The sequence below is a fragment of the Limulus polyphemus genome, unplaced genomic scaffold (assembly GCF_000517525.1).
Source record: "Limulus polyphemus unplaced genomic scaffold, Limulus_polyphemus-2.1.2 Scaffold1647, whole genome shotgun sequence".
In the NCBI taxonomy this organism is placed as follows: domain Eukaryota; kingdom Metazoa; phylum Arthropoda; class Merostomata; order Xiphosura; family Limulidae; genus Limulus; species Limulus polyphemus.
This window is the reverse complement of record NW_013667257.1, coordinates 221,160-242,600: the sequence shown is the minus strand read 5'-3', so window position 1 is coordinate 242,600 and position 21,441 is coordinate 221,160. Positions and strand designations below refer to the sequence as shown.

The 21,441-nt window shown below is 36.1% G+C and overlaps 1 protein-coding gene across 1 annotated transcript in view; it reads right to left on the bottom strand.

Annotated features, from left to right (window-relative positions):
* LOC106464421 (dynein heavy chain 7, axonemal-like) overlaps positions 1–21,441 on the bottom strand; it is a 187,785-nt gene that overhangs the window by 2,839 nt on the left and 163,505 nt on the right. The window contains exons 43-47 of the mRNA XM_022392135.1: positions 15,226–15,389; positions 14,133–14,286; positions 13,300–13,625; positions 8,614–8,746; positions 8,037–8,064 (exon numbers count right to left, since the gene is read on the bottom strand). Of these exons, the coding sequence (XP_022247843.1) occupies positions 8,037–8,064; positions 8,614–8,746; positions 13,300–13,625; positions 14,133–14,286; positions 15,226–15,389 (805 nt within the window). The remainder of the gene's footprint in view (positions 1–8,036; positions 8,065–8,613; positions 8,747–13,299; positions 13,626–14,132; positions 14,287–15,225; positions 15,390–21,441) is intronic.

Genomic DNA, 21,441 nt, shown 5'->3' with positions numbered 1-21,441 from the left:
AAAATTTCAAAATTTTCTGATGCATAAAAGTATTTTTAATCTTAAAATGAAAATTACCATGCATGACAGATAAGCAAGATGTGAAAAGAAAAAAATGGCATGAGAGAAACATTGCTATACAAACCTTACGATTGAACAAAAAATTAGATATTTTGTGAGTGAAAGCACTGTAATGTTTAGTGATAATCTGCCAAATTTCGTTAACGTTCGCTTACTAATTTAAAAGTTATAGCATGAAAACTATAATAAACACAAAATGGTTATGAGGTCGTCACACTGACTGACCCTGTATTGAAAGAGTTAACAAAGTCCTAACAAGGCCCAGTTTGATGGAATTTATCAAGTTGAAGTTATGATTTTCCTATACCGATAATGCATTTCATGTAGGTACTTCCATCTTCTCACAAGATTATCCTTTCTCGTCCAATGTTGCCCTCTATATGCATGGCACAAGCCTTCTGCTTCCCCCTATTGCAATCGAACGATTCCAACATGTCTCTCATGCAAATCATCATGCTTCACTTTACCACCAATAGGATCATGACATAACTCATGTGACACATGTGACTCCCTCTATACGCCTCTACCGAACTATCACTTCGAGGTTTGGTAGAGGACGTAAGCACTGGAGGAAAGTGGGGAGGGAGGGTGAGAAGTACCTATTGTAAATACATTCTTAGTATAGGAAAATTATAACTTTTGATACAGAACTTCCCTTCTCTCACAAGATTAGCTAGAATCATTGAGGTAGTGGGATCAGTGCAAGGGAATGGCAGAAGTAACCCCCAAAAGCATCTGAAGGATACCCCTGGGAATGAGTCAGATCTTATGAGGGAAACTGCACCATTTCTGAACAAAGTAGATGCTTTGCCCATCTGTAAAATGTGTACTAGATAAGGGTGGAAAAAAAGAGGAGCACATCCAAGTGAGAGAGAGAGAACTGTGGCAGGATAGGGATCCTAACCATGTAACTCTATATGTAACTCAGTCCCACAAAGTATAAAAGTGGGTAAAACAATGAATGAGTCTCTAGGTGTAGAGAGGCTAGGGCACAACAGACCATACTTGGTAAGTAAACTACATCCAAAACCCATAATGCTGAGAACTGACATCCATGTGGGGGTAGAATGAGGATCATATTCCCATCTTCACTTCAAGTTCAAGAGACTGGGGGGAATTTAGAACCACTCTCACTCCTCAGCTTTGATCTATCAATCCGGGGACCCAACATCCGGTATCAAAACAATGTTTATATAATACAATCAACTCCTCAATCAGTGAAACTGACTGGAACCATCTGAAAACCAATAACATCCTCGGAATAAGATATAATGAGGGATAGCAAAAAGGACAGAACCAGAACAATCCTCTTACCTCCACTGTGACCCACAACACAAAAGTATGATTGAGGGAGGAATATAGACAACTATAAACATGTGTGAGGACTTATGTTGATTTGTTCTACTGTGAATCGAAAACCCAGCCATGGGGTACCAACATAAATTTGGGGTTAGGATGAGGGCTCCCAATGGAAGGGGTGAACTGCACTTTGATGTCTCACTCCTTTGTGAGTGTATATTGCATATTGAAGAATGGTACATCATCTATACCTGCAGAACACCACCACCCTACTCTGCACTGAATGGTTAGAGCCATTTTTGTGTGGAATCCATTCAGGAGGGTGACTCCATGGTCGACCACCCCCAGTGGCTTGAAACCGGAAAGTGGTAAAGACTTCCATACTACACTAGACGAAAGGGGGTGAGAATACAGTGGAGAGTCTGGAGGAACGTCATCACCTGAGACAGTGCAATAAGTAATCACAAAACCCTATTTTGAAAAGCAGACCATACCAATTTATTCAATATGAGGAATGGCTGGAATGGGAATCTATCCCCTTCTGCTTTACCCATACAGTCCATGGGTGGTACAGTCTGGAATGGGCAAGTTTATGAAGCAGTTACATCATGAGGTTATTCACTTACAAGATCTAGTGGAACACCCCATATCAACAGTGAGCATTGCAAAGCCATGGAACATGAAGCACGAGTCAACATGGCTGTACAGTGTGGATTTCAAGTTGAAGAATACCAGGTCAGGCACCACTCACCACAGAGTGACATCCATATAATGAGTAAATGAAGTAAGGGCCCCTGAAAGGAATACAAAAGTATGAATATATACTGAAGAGTGGCCACAGGTGGAAGATGAAACCTGATGAAGAAGAAACCAGGATCTGGTGTAAATAACGGGTGTTGAACGTATTTGGTGTAGTCCACATGCCCGACTGTAGGATTTCCTCCAATGGCTGTCAAAGAAAGATGTGAGGTAAAAGGTGAAGTGTCGAATCTGATGAGAAGACACCTAGAACAAATGCTAGGAGGAGGAAAAAGACAAGGAGGAATAAGCTAATCAAATCAAAAGGCGAACCCAATTGGTGATGGTAGAAGGGGAAATATCCCAAACAGAAGAAGACTGCCAAGGAAAAAAAGGGTTGGGAACATACTGGACATAGAAGTCTATCTAGATCAGGTCAAGGGTAGAGATGAAAAATAGAAGGAAGGGAAATAGGGAAAAAGGAGTAGTTATTCTCCCTAGCCATCGAGGTCTTTGGGAGGAAGGAATGATCCAGATAAAAAAAAAGATAGGCAGGGTGGTAAAGAGTACATGAAACATCAATGGCAAACAAATCAGACCTTCGATGACCACAGGCTAAAAGGAGAAGTAAATATGTTTTAAGAGAAAGGTGAAACATTGAACATGGGGAAAGTGGTTTAAACAGAGGTAAAGTGAGGGAATGGAGGATCACATTAATATACTAGTCTGGAAGAGTAGAACATCTGGGGAGGGGCGAATCTGGAAGGTAAGCATTAACATGGTAAGGACAGGGGAAGCAAAAACTCGACAGTGTCAAGAAAAACGAAAGGTATGGGATAAGGCAGCTCGAAAACCCAATAGCAAGTGGACCAAAGATCCCTGGTCGAAAAGCCATGTGAGAAACTCTGGCACTCAAGCCATAGTAGGTCGGTTAGCAGGAAATTTCTGAGTTGCAAACCAACTGCAGAATGCTTTCCATTTGTGCTGATACACCTCCAATGAAGAATGATGTATGAAAAAAGCGAAAAGGAAATGCTACTCAATGGGAAAAACCTGATCTTCTCATCAAGGACCATATAAAAGCCAGGAGTAAAGACGAAGGACATGAATGGCTGGATGTAGAACCAGTGACCAAGGTTGATGAAGAAGGGAAGGAGACAAAGGAGGAGGTACTGGAAGGAAAGTTGCAGTTGTTGTAATCGTGGAAACCATGGTTGATCTGGCCAATAAGGAGCAATCAGAAGGACTCGACAAAGAGTGGTTTGGATGAGAGAGATCATCCAATGATGTAATCGGAGAGGAGAATAAACTTAAAGGAATTTGTGGGACCATTCCTGGCTGAAGGCATCACCAGTGAGAGCCTGAAAATGAGGTACTGGGGACCAAAAGAGAGGTAATTTGTGATTGAGGTATGTGACAAATCTATGTAAGTGGAAAAAACGTCACAAATTGCAAAGCCACCAAAAAACAAGGGGATCTAAAGACCACTCCATTGGAGATATTTGGTCAGGGCAGGAAAAACGATCTGCTATGAAACTGAAAGCACCTGGAATGTGACATGCAATTGTCAGAATGAATCATCACCAGACAATGTCTGGTGAGAGAAAGGAAGTGATTTAGAGTCCAACAGACTGCAAGAAGCACTCAAGGACGTTGATATGCAAAGATATTTCGTCTACAGACCAACAACCCAGAGCCTCCTGGTGAGTGACCCATGCACCCCAACCCTGAAGGGATGTGTCCATGAAAAAATGTAAATCTGGATGATGAGAAGGAAGTGGGTCACCTGCTGATGTATGGTCCTTGTCCAACCACCAATGCAGATCATCCATCAGGGTAGGGAAAGGTACTGGGAGTAGAAGGAGGATTCCATGCAAGGTTGCATTGATCATGAAGAGCCCACTGTGCATGACCAAGGGGTACCAGTGACATCACTGCAAACTAAATCTCCAAGAGCGATAGAACCTCATGAGTAGAAAGTGAGGAAGTTGAAAGGGTGTGTCAAACTAACAATTCCATGGAATGAAGTCATAGAGGAGAAGGTTGGACCCAACTGAGATGAGAAAAAGACACCCAAGTGGACGAGATATTGGGTAGGTTGGAGGAAGGAGTTCTCTAATTTGTTTAACCAGCCAACCCAAGCAGCTACTAAAAGGAGCTGATGAGTATGGCTGGTCGACTCCATTTCAGAATGAACCATATAATGGTGGAATCGCAACCCCAGGGCATGAAGATGGTGCACAAAAGCTCTGAACATCCAACAGAAAACATAAGGGGCAGAAGCAAGCCCGAAGAGTAGAAAACAAAATTGATAAACCACCCTGTGATGGATGAACTGAAGATATGGACGAGACTGTGGTGATATAGAGATTTGGAGATAAGCATTGGCAACGTTGAAATTGGTTATTCATAAGCCCGAAGAAAATGCCCACTGCAGGTTAAGAAATGATTCCATGATAAAATGGGGCAGTTGAACAAAGCAATTGAGGCAGGACAAATCGATGACAGGCCTCCAGTTCCCAGTTTTCTTGGGAACAACAGAGAGTCTGGAATAAAAACCTAGTGAAGGATGTTGAACAGGTTCGATGGCCTGATGAGATAATAGTTCCTGAACCACCTCCAACATAAGCTGGTTGGTCCTGGGATCCACAGGCAGAGGGAAGAAAATGGGTATAGGAGACACTGGAGGTGGGGAAAAAATGGGATCACGAATCCTTCCGATAAAACTTGAAGAATACAATGATCCTTGATAAAGGATGCCAATGATGAAGCAAGTCAGCAAGCCGAAATCCCACTGTACCAGAACACACTGGGTAGTCACCAATACTGTTGCTGATGTGACAAGCATCATCGAAGAAGAAAGTAAGGGTAAGGGAAGGGATGGGAAATGGTAACTCCAACTGAGACAAACGTGCAACAAGGTTGGAAAGGGTAGACTGTTGTTGTACTGATGCAACTCGTGATTCCAAAGACTCAGGGATCGTGTCAAAGACATACTGCTGCAGAAATGGGGAATATGTAAATCCCAAAGATCAAGTGATGGTAAATGGATGCATGTTGAGGTTGCATCACGACCTAGAAGGTCCCAACTACAGAGAAACCACGTATATAATGCCAAAACCAAAGACGACAAATGAGCCAATGTGGAGGAAAGAAGGGAAAGGATGTTCCCAGAGAATTCCTCAGGATTTCAATGGAGAGTCTCATAGAGGAGATAGATGGTTGAGAGATACCATAAGAGTTGTGAGGATAAGATAAAGGCAGGAAAATTGAGCATGGGTCAAACTTACAGGAGATTTGGGGTCGCACCCTAAACAGGCAAAATGGAACCTAACAACTGTTAGGTATGCATAATGATATTCAAGAGCAAACTGATCCAAAGCCTGTCACTTAATTGTGAGGCAAATTGGTCAGCATGTACCCAAATAGCTTGGGAAGGATGGGAAGGTTGGTCATGTAGTAAGGAAGGACACAGTTCATAGGAAATAGGGGAAAGGGATAAAACATCATATACCTGAGAAATGAAATCCCAAAAGACCGTATTTGATCTAACTGACTCCTCAGATGGGGAATGGGAAGGCACGGCAAAATCAGGAGGTTTAAATAGGTGATCCAAGTCCTCGTCTGCCTGACCAGGCTCAACTTGTTTGGGAAGAAGTGGGTGAGGTCCAGAGACAGAGGTTGAACCATGTAACGTTCAATCTCCCAGTGAATAAACATGGGTAAATTCCCTACCGGATTGCTCCCACACCTGTGGCCTGAGACATAGTGCTAGTTGCAGGTGTGATCCAAGAATTGGTAACATGAACTTCGGAATTCATAATGAGAAAAAGTCAACCAATAATTGAAAGTATTAATAGCAATGCACCTGTAATAAACCAGGATTAAAGTGAAGTTAAGAAACAGTCTCAATAGAAACTAGAAGAAAAAATAAATGAAGACCACTTCGTGAGTATACTAAGGACGAACATGAAATTTTAAACAAACAAAAAGGAACATGTCCAAGCACAAGCACTGCCAAATGAGAAGTGATAGTTTGGTAGAGGCATGTAGAGGGAGTCACATGCATCATGTATGTCATGCTCCTATTGATGGAGAAGTTACACATGATGATTTACATGAGAGACATGTTGGAATCATTTGATTCCAATAGGGAGAGCAGAAGGCTTGTGTAAAGAAAGAACTAAAGGACAGCATTGGACGAGAATAGCCAATCTTGTGAGCAGAGGGAAGTACAATATCGGAATGTTTTTAGGTCATGAGACATGGCAGTCATTTCTATCTGCACAAAAATCTTTCTAGTTAATCTTTTTAAATAAAATTTTGTATTCTTTTCTTTTAAAAAAAAGATTCATGTATAGGTCCGAGAAAGCAATAATGGCTAATAACAAAACAATATGCTAAGCTTAAAAACAAAAGAAGACTGAGATGTATATTAACTTAAACTGCAAATTTTTTTTTTCAGTATAAGGAATGTATAAGTAGACAGGATATTCAGAAACAGTAGCGAGTTTAGTTTTGAGTTAGAATTGAGTGTTTAGTCAGCAGAATAAGTTCAGATGCACATTATTTAACATGAAATATTAACATAACCTTAATATTACTATAACCTGACGATATGAAGAAAAATATAACCTTTTGTTAAAAATACTAAGCTTACTTTTAGTAATAGTACTTAATTTGTTAAAGTTTTGAATATTCAGTCTTCTTCATCAAAATACATACATCCTATAGTGAATAACAAATTGTATACATAACAAGTTTAGCTAGATGAGGAAGATTTCCTAGGAAACAATGCTGCCTAGATAGTATTACAATTACGAAAAACTGCATGAACTTTTTTAAAATTAAGTCATTTGTACATACTGATACATAAAAACCTTAGGCACTATTAAACTTGAATATAAGAGATACACTCAATGTTTCTGGAGATGGATGTGTAATCAACTAATCCAGTATCCAGTCTAGTTGAAAAATTGTAGAGATGTCTTGTTTAAAAGTAAAGAAATTTGATACCCATGCTAGTTAAAACAACTGTAGGAATGATACAGATACAAGTCTTACTTAAAACTCAAGTAATCCAGCATTGAGTCTTGCTGAAAAAAAAAAAGAAAAAGGTAACAACAGAAAAATAAGTCATACTTAAAAGTCAAGTAATCCAATACTCAATGTAATAAAAAAACACTAAAGAAACAGATATGTGATATGCAGGCATATCATGTGTTTTCTACCTGCTTTTATTAATATAGGAATTTAAGAATTTTCATTTAGTTTGTTTCTATGCAGTTTTAGAACAAATATGTGGCCCAGAAAACTGTTGAAGTGGTTTTGTACTAATTGCATTTGTGCCTTTGTTCTCTATAGCAAACAATATCTACTCTGGATATTGCAGTAACATTGCTCATCCATATTGAAAGGGTAAATGACTGTAATGTCCTTTCCTGGCAGAGTGGATGATGTCTGTATGTTTCAGCCAATGAATGTTGCAAGATAATTTCCAGTCACATGGTGATCTATCATAAGAGAAAAAATGCAAGATTTCTTGCATGATTGGAAACTTTATTCTCTTTCTCAGTTCTGCTTAGCTTTCATCTTGAGAGAAAGAAAGATGAAGTTTTATTCATGTATCTAGTAGAGATGACTATCTAAGCATCTATGCAAGTAAGTTTAGTTTTATTATGATCTGTGTTATAATAAATATTGTTTTACACTTAACATCACATGTGCCTAGTCTAGTTATTTTTCACTGCTTAAAACTCTGTTAAGTTTTCAAATCAATATTACTCTGTAAATTTCCTGTTTGGTCCTCCGTACCTGATATTTGTGTAGAAATCAGTTTCTCTGAATATACTGCAAATATATAGGTCTTGATTAAAAGTCAATTAATTCAATACCCTGTACAGTTAAAGAAAACTGTAGGAATAAGACATATGTCTTACCTAAAAGTTCAGTAGTCCGGTACCCAATCTAATTGAAAAAGGTTTAGAAATAAATATACATATCTCACTGAAAGTTAAGTAATTCAGTACCTAGTCTGATTGAAAACATGAAGTAATAAAGAAGTAAAATATAAACATAAAATTACAAACTTCCAAATGCAGTATATTATGTAGGATGAAAAATATTATTTCATTAAACCAGGTTGAAGATATTTAGTGGTAACAGATAATGTCTCATTGTAAATGTGTAGACTAAAAAGAAATATTATACAGCCACATTGAAAGCTTAGAGGGAATGAAATAATAAATAAATTTACTGTAAAAGCAAAACATTTATTATTCAGTGTGATTGAAGACACTGAACAAATAATTGGTCACTATAAAGCAAACTAATCCAGAAGGCCTGTACCCAGTATTGTTGATCAAAAAAATGAATCACAATAAAATCTCACATTAAAGTCAAATAATCAAATATATTTAGTATAGTTGATGATTTTAAGTGAATCAATAAATAAGCCAAAACTATTATCTATTCTAGTTTAGTCACAAATATGAAGGAGTAATTTAATTATTTTACCTGCTTCTCTGACACTTCATTAGCAAGTACTTTAGAAGACGATAAGATTTTAATAGCTGTTTCATCTTCCAAAATATTGCCTTGAGAACTTGATAAGACTTCCAATATCTTGTCCTCAATCTCTTTCAATTGTCTGTTTCAAATATAAGAGTAATTATTAAAGTATATACCAAACATAATCTATCCGATACAAAACAGATGTACAGGTGTACAAAGTTTACAGGCAACCTATTCATGTGAGAAATTGTCAAGTTATTTGCAAATTTCTAGTACATTCAAAAACCAGTTTAATCCAATTGCATAAAGAGGAAGACTGAAATAAAACACGTTTATGCCATTAATTTTCATGTTTCTCACAGCTGAAAGTTAAGTTTCACGAATAAATAATATTAGAAATATATATATACGTTATGAAACCTTGAATTTCATCTTTTTAACTTCAAGTACAAATTGTTAAGGATACAAACAGGTGCTGTTTGTATAACTTGCAGGTTCAATTTTTATAATGCAAACAATATAGCTCCATTCAGGTGTCTGTGACAGTCCAATCTGGAGATTTAAGTGATTTATTTTTCTTAAAAATGCTATCTACATATTTATATATTTCTCAGAATTTAACAGAACTCTGAATGTTTGAAACTAGTTGTTTCAAATTTATCAAAATAAAATTAATGATTTATTTAACTTTTCACTATATCTGAACTCATTAAGCAGTACAAAAACAGTATACAAATAATTAGTACAGTTGTTTTCTTGTGTTTTTATCTAATTTTATAAAAGTGAATCCAAACAAACTTTTGTAAATCAATAAATCTCAGTTTACTGCATATTGTAAAATAAAATGTCAGAGACACTATTTTCATTGGTTGGCTGTTATACCCTCTTAACCAACAATACACAGTCTCTTTGGATCATCAAGGTTATTGTGTGAGAAGGTGGCATGATATAAAAAAAACTAATTGTAAGAGGCATGCTAAAGATCTATTTTAGCTCAGATAAAAGTACAAAGGTAACCAGCCATATAATCAACACATCACAAAAGATTGCTGAAACTGGTTTATTACTATTTGGGAGGGGTAATCTTTAAGTGCCACAGTATAAATTTATGTTAACTTAATATGTCATTAAAGGTATATATATCTAGCACAAAAATATACGACATACATTAACGTTAACTACGTTCATAGATGGCGCCACATACATACCAAAATTTTTTTATTACATTTTCTATAATACAGTATACAAACATTGTATGGGGAGGGCGCACAAACATCATATATATATCTTAGGGGTGCATTAGCACTCCCTATGTAGGAATGCAATGAAAAAATATGGCCGCTACTACTGCAATCTATAATTAAAAAAGAGCATGTCTGTGTGTGATCACTTATCCAAATTAACTTTCTTGACGTCACTGTCATTTTAAAGGATGGAATTTTACATACCGACGTGTACAAAAACCTACAGACAGACAACTATATCTTCACTATAGAAGCTGTCACCCTGCTCATGCTAAACAGAATATTACCTATAGTCAAGCTCTTAGAAGAAAGAAAATAAGCTCAGATGAAACAGACTACAGAAAACACATCAAGGATCTAAAACAAACCATGTTGAAAAGAGGACATAAAGATACCAAAATCAACAGACAGATTAAAAAGGCTAACAACACTCATCAGAAAAACATCTTAAAACAGAATAATACTATAATTTCAAATAGAATTCCTCTTATTACCTATCACTTTAAACTCAGAGAGGTTTCACAAATTCTGAAAACAAAAAAAAAATTCTACTCCTACAACTGAACAATCACTTTTAAACAGATATTTCCCGAAGTTCCTGTTGTTTCCTTCCAAAAATGCAGAACTCTAAAAGATATCCTTGTTCATGCAAAAGGGAATTACATCCCACCAAAAAATGGTTGTCATCCATGCAATAAAGCTCATTGTCAAACCTGCAAGTTCATAAAAACTATTGACTCATTTTCTGATAAGCACAATCAAAGAAACTTTAAAATATTCAAAGAAATCACTCATTGAGCACAAAACATCATTTACCTTATATAGTGTAAAAAATGCAATCACCAATATGTAGGACATACACAAACAACTCTTAGAGAATGTTTCAACAATCATAAATCTATTTACATTGAAAAAGATCTATCTGTTGCTCAACACATTAACCAACCTGTTCATTCCATTAACAATGTTACTCTCATTGGTATTTAAACAAGATTCAAAACTAAAGATGATAAGAGAAATAGAAGAAGTTTATTGGATCACTAATCTAAACACTGTTCAACCTTTTGGAATTAATCTAGATCCTGGAATCAGTGATCTCCAATCCTTGGTTTCATCTTTGTCAGAAAACTAATTTTTATTCTTAGTTTATTTCTTTCATGTAGTGTGAACCCTAACTTTCCTAAAACGTACTATTTATTTAAGATAATTTGCCATACTTGTTTGTATAAATTGATTAGCTCAAGCAGTCTCCAGGTGTCAACTTTACTTTACTTAAACACTTAAGTACAGTTTTATATATATATATATATCCAAATCTAAAGCAAAATATCCCTAACATTTTTTTACATAACGCTCTCATTCCTACCTACGGTACTGGAAATGAGACACAACAGTACATGAAAAAATATACTAAATATTTCCTGGAAAACTGGATGACCTTTATGATGCCACTCAACTCCCTTTATATATCACTCATTCGATTACACCACCATTCCCAGTTTGCCCTGAAGAAGAAAGGTCTACCTTTTGAAAGCTCTCATGTTATAGGGTTTTATCATCTTGTATCAGAACTTCTTGAACCTACGTGTTTTTCTGACATCATGAATATAGAAATCACAGACAGTCAGACAGACATGCACATGTGTGTGGGCATGCTCATCTTTTTATGAGGCAAGCTAATGAAAAACCACATAGAAAAGAAGTGTGAATATTGTTACCATGGTTTTGATATCTGAATGGAATTCTCTGAGGCACTATCAAGTAAACAACACCAGTAGGAACTTTTCGGTGTACCAACGGTATCTTCTTAATTGCCAAGTCAGTGAATAATATTTCTCTCAACAATACCAGAATCAACTTTGTGTAACAGTGACAGTTATTTTTTCCCCTAAAACAGTGATTATACTGTTCCTTTTAACAATATCAGCACTACATTTTTGGTGCATCAGCAACACTTTCTTACCTATCTAATAATTACTATAGTTTTTCTTAATAACATTCAGTATGAATTTTTGATTTATGAATGGCATTTTAGTTTTGGATACCAAATCACTGAACACTATTTTACTCAACATCGCAACCGGATTAATAAGTTGGTCATTCAGAACCTATAGTCAGAATAATTGTATCAAACACTAATTAATAGTGTATTTCCTTATATTACAAATAGAAATCACAGACAGACAAACAGACATGCACGTACCTGCATGCATGCGTATCTTTGTAATGACACAAGCTAGTGAAAAACCACATAGAAAGGAAGTGGTTCCTTATATAACACCTTCTAATATACAGAAAAAGCCAGTGAATTTTGGTAACAATGCATTCCAACAATGTCTTTTATGCTATGTTGCTTAACAATAAAAGTATAACCTAATACTGTTGTTAGTCTATATGCTTAAGGTAGAAAATGGAATATATAAACTACAGAATGAACTATTTTATCTGAATAAATGCATTTTCTCTTTTATGACTCCTCTTATTTCGAGAAATCAAGCGTGGCATGATGCGACACACACTTGCTTGTATAATAGGTTGGATAATGTGACATACAGAGGCATCTGTAATTATGTATAATAATTTTGTTATCATTGTTCCTTTGTGACTTTATGTTTTTGAGAAATAAAAGTGTTGAAAATATTTTTGACAATTCTTCTATGCTAAAATATGTTCAGAATACACATACATTGACATAGTCATCTAGAATACATTAACCTAATATCCCGAGTAAAGCCAGGTACTTTTGCTATTAATACATAAACTCAGCTGAAGTTTCAACTCCAATAGCCACCATAAGGCTGATATGAATAGCTGTATCTTGAGTTATACTTACTTCCTACTTTAACCCATGACTATTCAACTTTGGCTCATAAGACACTTTTGCGGCCAATGACTGTCAATTATTTAATCACGTGAAGCACTGTGGAAGGAAATAAAGAGCTGGGTGTTGAAAGTTGGTAACATAAAGCACATTTACCACCATTACTTTGACGACCATCTCTTCCTACAAAGTCACCCTGACCATTGCACAGTGTATACCATGTTTTAAATATAATATATTAAATTCTTAAAGCTTATACAAAACGTTTGGTGAGGTAATAATGAATACCGTAATGACATGTTATGTTATAAATTGATTGTGTGAAAGTTCGTAGTTTTGTGTTATTTATCATAAAAACAACCACCCTACTTTTTTTAAGTTCATAACCTGGACCAAGAACAGGTACCTCAGCTTGTGATATATCAAAACGTTTAATGCTAAAATTCCTCATTCAGTACAATGGGTGTCAGTAGTAAAATGACAATTATTGTTACAATATGCTAATGGATCTGTAATATAACCAAAACATGTACATATCTGAACTTTCTTTAACTGAACTACTCTAATAACATTTTTAGATGATATATTTTGTTTTTAAATCAAAGACACATGAAACAATCATACCTTTTATTTTCAGCACCCTGAATAATCAGTTCATTTTTTTCCTCCTCTAATTCTGGTCTTTCCTTGGCTACAACAATTCCCAAGAGTTGGTCTTCTAATCCAGCTGGTGTGATCATAAAATTTACTAGGGTGACCTTTACGGCTGCTTCTGGAAGATAATGTGGGTTCCTTAGCTTAGTGGTTATGTAGAAACGAAAGTTTGAGGAATATTCAATGGTAGAGTCCCCTAGTTTCATGCATATGGAACCACCTTGCTTAAAGGTTTGTTTCAAAAGTAATGGCTCTAGTACAGGATCTAATTCTTCTCCTACATTCTCTAATAGTACCTGTTAGTAAGAAAAACTGAATGTGAGCTTCATACATTACTGAACAGCAATGTCAATATAAAAAAAAAAAGTTTTAATCTATACAGTAAGTAATTTATAATTAAAATTTCCTAATTAAGAATTTCATCTTTTCTCTGAAGAAAAATCAATGAGGTGGAGTTTGGTTAATTTTACACATCTTGTATTGCTTTGCTATTATAATATCATTTCGGGGGATATGTGCATATACATCTTTGCTATATCAAATTTTCTCAGTATTACAGTTTTGTAAAAAATCTTTTTAGCACCACAGCCCCCTATAAACACTTCACTGCAATCCTACAACATGTATTCCACCACAATGTAAAGCATATAATTGCTTATAAAGTTTGCAGTTGTCTATATTACAGAAGTGACAGTTTAACATAATATCCATTTATTTTAAGTTAAAAGTTATTCTTTTAAAATAATTAGGTTATACAGTAAATACAAGCTAGAGGATTAAAGTGAGTAAATAAAAGTTCTTACAGGATTGCCAAATTGAATGCAATTTTCCAAGGTTCTTACAAAATCAGCATCGTTAAGCTTTATCACATGCAGGTTGTTATCTTTCTCCATGTTCTTGATCCACTTATTTGCCTGTCCTTGAGGATCAATCAAAAGAGGCCAACGTCGGGCATTGCTGAAATATAGAAACCAGATGATCATGGACACTTGTCATAAAAAAAAACATGTAATCATAATATTAAGTCAGTAGTGGTTAGTGTCAAATGTTGCTCAACATATGGAAACTAAAGATTAACAATGTCAAAAATTACTGGATAATGGATTGCAAGGTGGAAAAATCTATATATATATATATATAAACCTGATGCATTTTATCAAAAAGAATTAGAGAAAGCTCACAGTTTAAAGAAAAGCATAATTGCCATATTTTGTTAATTTAAAATTGAAACAGATTAGCAATTACCCAAATTTCTCTTGACACCTTAACTATTGCTCAACCTCAGTTCCAGTAATTATTGCAAAGTTATTAGTTGTGATAATGACATTTTGTCTTAATATGCTGTACATTGCTTGAGAAATTCACAGATTTTATGAATCTATTCTTAAATGGGTAGACATGCACCTAGTAGTACAGCCTATATCTATATATTCTTTTGCACAGCAAAGACGTGAACTTAATGATGATAAAAGGCCACTTATTTTTAAGAGTAACATCCTTAAAAATTAAATAAATTTTTATTCTTAAAACAAATTTAAACACATATCTAATTAATACCTGTGAATAAATCTGCCAAAGATGGAACTAACTTCTTGTTAATATATTGTAACCGTATTCCTACATTAATATAATACACTTATTACTATTAGTTTCTTAGGCACATATCAAACTTATGATTTTTGGAGTAGCCAATTTATTCAACATTTCTTTTATATTGCATCCAAAAAGTAATTCTTTAAGTTCACTGATTAGCTTTCTAAATTGTTTTTTTTTTACTATCCATTCCTATATACAATTGAAAATATAAACTGCTAACTATCCTTTAAGCAGACACCATGAGAAATGTCATTAAATATACCTTAAGTTGTATGGAAAAAAAATGCCACATTTACTAACCTGATCATAATACCATTTTCTATCGAAAAATTATCTGTTGGAAGGCCAGCAATGGTCCAAGTTCTAATAATAACAGGGTCCCCAAGTGTTTGTGTAAGGGAAAAGTCTTTTGAACAGGGAATGTCATGTTGTTGGCATGTCACCACCCAGGATTCTATTTGTTTCTAGGAAATTTCACATTACAAACAGTTAGAGAATTATCTTACAAGATGTTTTATAACAGCAACTCTCATATGAGCATTTCAACAAATTTCTCTTCCATTGTTTTCAGCTATTGTCAGTTGGTGGTGATTATGCACCAATGTTTATGAAAATATGTCCTAGATCAGTTGAAGAAGTGTATTTTGGTCAAAATTAACATTTTTCAACACTGAAAATGTATTTCTGATTGATACTTTCCTCTTATCACATACTAGCTTTCCTCACGTTTGTGCTATCCTCTACATGCGCAAGGTTTTGCTTGCCACTAGCCTTGAGACTTCCACATAAACTCATGTGTTTCTATATGGTATTTCTGAGCTGTAGCATGCAAATGAGCACATAACAACCCTCACCAATAGGAGTGCGATGAACCATCCTACCACAGCTGATTCCCTCTATACTGATTTTTCAATCATCACTATGAGATTAGGCAAGAAAAGATGCAACGGAAGTGGGAAGGATGGGTGGGAAATGTGAAAAGTGGTAAGTATCTATTGGAAATACCTTTTCAATGTTGGAAAATATTAACTTCCAATACAATACCTTACCTCTTCTTATATATTAGCTAGAATCCCACACTGAAGTGATGGAAGGACCAGTAAAAAAGTTACCTAGATGAGCCCCCTTCAGAAAGCACCCTAAGATAACCCATGGAGTATGAAATCCTATGCCCCGAAAGTATAGGGGTACACTCATGGGAGACTGCACCACTTCTGTACCAGGGTATACTCTCCACCTGTACTGAAGATATACGTCATCAAGTTGGACAGAAAAGAAGCAATTCCAAAAACACCATATGGAAATGGGATGTGCTTTATGGTGTACAATGGCTAGGGCACATCCAACCTTATGTGGCAAATCAACTCCAGTCTAAAACCAGGCAGCATTGAGTGTGCTTCATCCATTCCATGGTAAGAGGAAGATCCCAACCATCTTCACCTCCATACCAAGTAGCAGAAGGGAAAAAGTAGCTTCTGTTTCACCATCCAAGGCAGTGCTCATGTGTCCACATCCAACAACAGGCCACTTGAGAACCCAACATCTGAGCAATGGTAGAATGGAGAAAAGAAAATATGGTTGTTCAACATCAGTCCAAATCCAGGAAATGGCAGGAATTTTCTGTCTGGTCTGCGGGAGGAAGAAGGTCCCTACAAACCACAGGATTGAGGAGTTATGTTGGCAGATCCTGCACCAAGCCAACACCAGACCACCCAGGAACTGAAATCCAGGCAGTGGTAGGATGGTAAAAGTCAGCTTGAGGGGTGCACTATATATGATGGATCATGTCCAGTCAAAAACCAGGCAGAATCAGGAATTTTGCATTCCACGGTAGGAGGAGGGTTCACACCATCTGCACCAACAGAAAACCACAACCTTACTCTCTACTGAGTGGAATTGGTCAAGCCCTGGATGAAGCCTCCATGGTCCACCTCCCCAACAGTTATGAACTGGTGAGTGGCAAGGACTCCCATATTTCACCAGAAGAGTGTTAAAAGTACATTGGGGAGCCTGTAGGAACACTTTAAGACTGTGTAATGGGTGTCTATGAAACGCTATTTTTAAAAGCAGGCCAGTCTAGGTTTACTCAACAAGGACCAGAGGGATGGGCAGAAATCCCAACACTGCTTTACTCATGATAGTACATGAGTAGGTACAGTCTGGATCAGGCCTTGTTTAGTAAATAATTTACTGTGAAGAAACCTCTAACAGTCTTGTGGAATACCCCATCTCATCATTGAGTATTTCAGACCCAAATGACTGCATGGTGCAGATTTAAATATAAGTATAGCCTGGCAGGCTCTACATGCCACTCAGTGGGATCATAAGATGTAGAATAGGGTACCAGTAAAAGTAAGTGAGAAAGAAAAAGACCTTACCCATGCAGAGCCAACAGGGTGTATGTAGAATAGTGATGGGAGAAAGTTGATATCCTGAAGAAGAAGAGATGGTCAGACAATGAAGATAATGTACAACGAAAGTATGCAGGGCAGTCCATGTGTCAACCCACACAATCTCCTCCAACAGATGATGGAAGTAAGCAGCCAGAGAGAGAGAGAGAGAGAGAGTAAGGTGTCAGATTGGTGAGAGGAGACCTGAAAGAGTTAATGTGAATGTACATCCAATGAAGCAAGAGCTAGTAAGATGAACTGCTATAGCCTTCCTATGAAGTTGATGGGAGAAATATCTTGGGAAGATGAGGAATTGAAAGAAAATATAGATGGGAGCATGAACCATAAAAAGGAGCAGTGTAGCCAAATTGTAATGCACTGCATGGATGGGATAGAGAAAATAATCCAAATTAGAAGGGGAATAAAAGTGAGAAAAGGGAGAAAAGAAAGTAGGAGTGAATGCACTGTCCCCTTCACAAGCCACCAATGTATATGGGTGAAATAAATATAAGAATGATGGAAAAGAAAGAAGAATATGGGAGTCATCAGTAGCATATATACATTGGGTGTCTTATGGACACAAGCAAAAAGCAAGAAATAGGACTTAAGCGATTGATGGTACAAGGAACAATAGACTAAAAATTTAAAGAGAGGAGGGGTATGGATGGGAAAAACAACATTCTGGTCAAAATTAAGGAGTGCAGGATGAGGAGGACAAAGGTGGTAAAAAGAATGAAAATGCACAGAAAGGACAGGGGAGGAGAATACATGACGATAATGGAAAAACTCAATAGCATTTGGTAGAACTGGCATGTAGCCAGCAATGGTTAAAAGTGATAAGCCTAGGTTGAACAGCCATGTATTAATATGGAAAGATAGGGGACAGAAGGATGGGAAGAGGAGAAAGCATGATACAGAGACCAGCTATAAAATGTACACCATTTTCTGGGATAGACATAAAGGGAGGAAGAATAAACAGAATAAGAAAGAAGGCTACATGCAAAGAGAATCTGGAACATTCAACAAGAGACTAGACAAAAGCCACACATGAAGTTGGAATAACAACACTACCAATGAAAGTAGAAGTGAGGTTGAAGGAGTAGTAGGGAGCATGACAGATGAAGAGAAAGAGAAGGAGAAGGTTGGAGAAGGGTGAACAGAGGAAATCATGGCTGAGCTGACCAGGATGAAGCTATCAGAAGAACATGACATGTCCTGAATGATTGAAAGCACACAAGGGAGAAGATGAATAGGAGGGTAGAAATAGAGAAAAAGGTTGGACCAATCCTGACTGAATATATCCACAGCTAGAGCTGAAGGAAGAGGAACAGGAGACCAGAAAAGGGCATTATGATGGAGAGATGAGTGGCAAAAACATCTAGAAGAGGGGTGTTCAGTCATTTAAGCACCAATGGATCAAGGGACCACTCTGTGGGTAGTATCTTGTTGGGCCTTGAGAAACGATCTTCAATAAGATTCAGGGCACCTGGAATATAACAAGCTATTAAACATATTTGTAAAGAATAGACCAAAAAATGGAGGTCGAGACTGTGGAAACAGAGAGAGTGAGACTGAGTGTCCCCATGGCAATTGCTATAGAAGACAACAATAGAATTGACTTTATGTATCATCATTAGATGTACCAGCAAAAATTCTAAGAGACAGATATGTAGGGATGATTTGTTATGAGACAACCAACCCAAAAGAAAGCCTCCCTTCCTCGTCAAGGAGGCATCTGGAAACAGATGGGGACCTAGATGAGAGGAATGAAAATGAACACCCTCTATGGTATTGGTTTTATAAGGTCACCAGGTGAAGTCTTTGAAGGAGGAAGGAGAATGGTAAAGGGTATGGGATTTCAAGCAAGGATCCAGTGATCCTGCAGAGTCCATTGTAGATGTCACAAATGACCATGACCCATGGGACTATAAGATTTCCTGAAAGCCCAATGCCCCCAAAACAGAGAGAGAAGGAGAGGATAGAATATGGAAAATTAATTGCTCCATGTCCTTCAAAAGAAGAGGAGAAGGCTTTGCCCTATGAATATGTGAACTGAAAAAACACCCAAATGAAGGAGAAACTAAATGGATGTGCGATGTGACTTCTACAGGTTGATCAACCAACCCAGACTCACTGCCTCCCAAAGGATCAAAGGTGGAGAAAGGGATGACTGTAGGAGGCTTGTTGGGATGAAGCCAATTCAGAATATAAGCATAAGATATATCCATCTCTGTCATCCCAAGACTTGGAGCAAAAGACCACTGTAAGTCACGGTAAATCAAATGTGGTTGAGAAACCAACTGAGACATGAAACATCTAAGACCAGATACCTATCTATAAATTCCTTGGGAATCGCTAAAAGACAGAATAAGATTCTAGAAAAAAATAACAAACCCATCTGATAGCATCTTTAATCATTAGATCCAATACTGCCATGGATTGACATTGGCAATAAACAAGATTCCTTGGAGGAGGAAAAGTAAAGGGAACAGAAGTCAGTGGAGGAGAAGAGAAAAAAAACAAAGGGTAAGGCTCTCTGACAGAACTCCCAGTACCCAACAATTGGCAACAAACAGCGAAAAGGTCCATAAACTGAATTACAAAGGCTCTACTGACCCTGAGTCTATAGGACAGCCACCTCTAAAACTGAAACTGAAGTCTACAAGCAGTGGGATGGCAGATGGGAACAGAGGAATGAATTTATGTCAATAGGTTTGGTATCAAACTGTAGATTATAATTCAAATTTTAGTATTATATATTACTCAATTTCTTAATTTAAATGCAAATATTAAGAAAACATAGATAAACATCGATTTTTGTGTGTCATGTGGTATGTTGAATGTTGTCTGGTTCAAATTAGATGTTTGTGAAGTAAAAATACTAAGTCTATAGTTTTGTAGAAACTAGAAACTCAAATTACCGATATTGACAAGCTAGAATATAACATAAGAGCCTCTTATCTTATCAATTTGCTAAGATATTGCTCATGTAATAAATCAAACACAGCAGCACCCTGCCTACTTCTTTCCATTTTTGGAAATGCTCCCTTATATACACTGACTTCTATATATGACATAAATAACCAATCAGAAGCTCAGAATGTCCCCCTAGTGGCATTCTCAGCCATTTGAACAGGCTTGGCACCATTTCTTTTTTTTGAACCAATATTTCAACGAGGTAGGGTGAGTCTAGTCGGCTCAAAATTTCATATTTTTTTTTAGACTAAAATATATCATAATTACTAAGCTTGATAAATTAGTGGAATTCTATGGTATTAATGTAATAATTTATAATTTTTCAGTTAATCAAATACATGTGTAAAACCTAAAAAAATTATTTTGTTTCATATCCTCCATGTGCAAATTTTTTAAAGGCTTAGCAACCTACATCAAGCAGCAGCTGAGTACAAAGGTTGTAACTAGAAGATATAATAGTTTGCTTTACTTCTTTGGTACTATTTTATGTTTTAAGAAAAATAAGTTAAAGGACTTATTATTTCAAAATAGCAATAATCTATATACATATATAATGTATAATAATTTAAATGTGACTGTATTTTACAAAATACTAGTCTACTAAAACAGAGCCAAGACAAGTTACTTTGTACAGACCAAAGGTCAGTTTTATGTTACTGGATTTGGTAACATGAGTGCACATGAGCTGTATCATTGTAACTTGTATACTGTTAACCAGGCACACAGCTGAATAAAAATAATAAATATAATAAATGTAAAATGTTATGAGATTTAAGCTACTTAGTCTAAACATTTATGTTTTCGTATTATAATTTATGTTCAGTCTAGAATGAAAGAGGCATAACTTATATTTATTTCCTAATTTTTTATGGTGGTTGCGAGATTGCTCAAATCTACCAAATCCATACAGAGATTAATTACTGAAAATAACAGATAAAATATAAAGTTTTTTCTTAAGAAACAATTGATAACTATCTGGACATTATAAAGATTTCGCATGTGAAATTTAAAAATTTTCTGATACATAAAAGTACTTTTAATCTTAAAATGAATATTACTTTGCATGATAGACAGGCAACATCCGAAAAGAAAAAAAATAACATGAGAAAAACATTGCTTTACAAACCTTAAGACTTAAAAAAAATTCAAT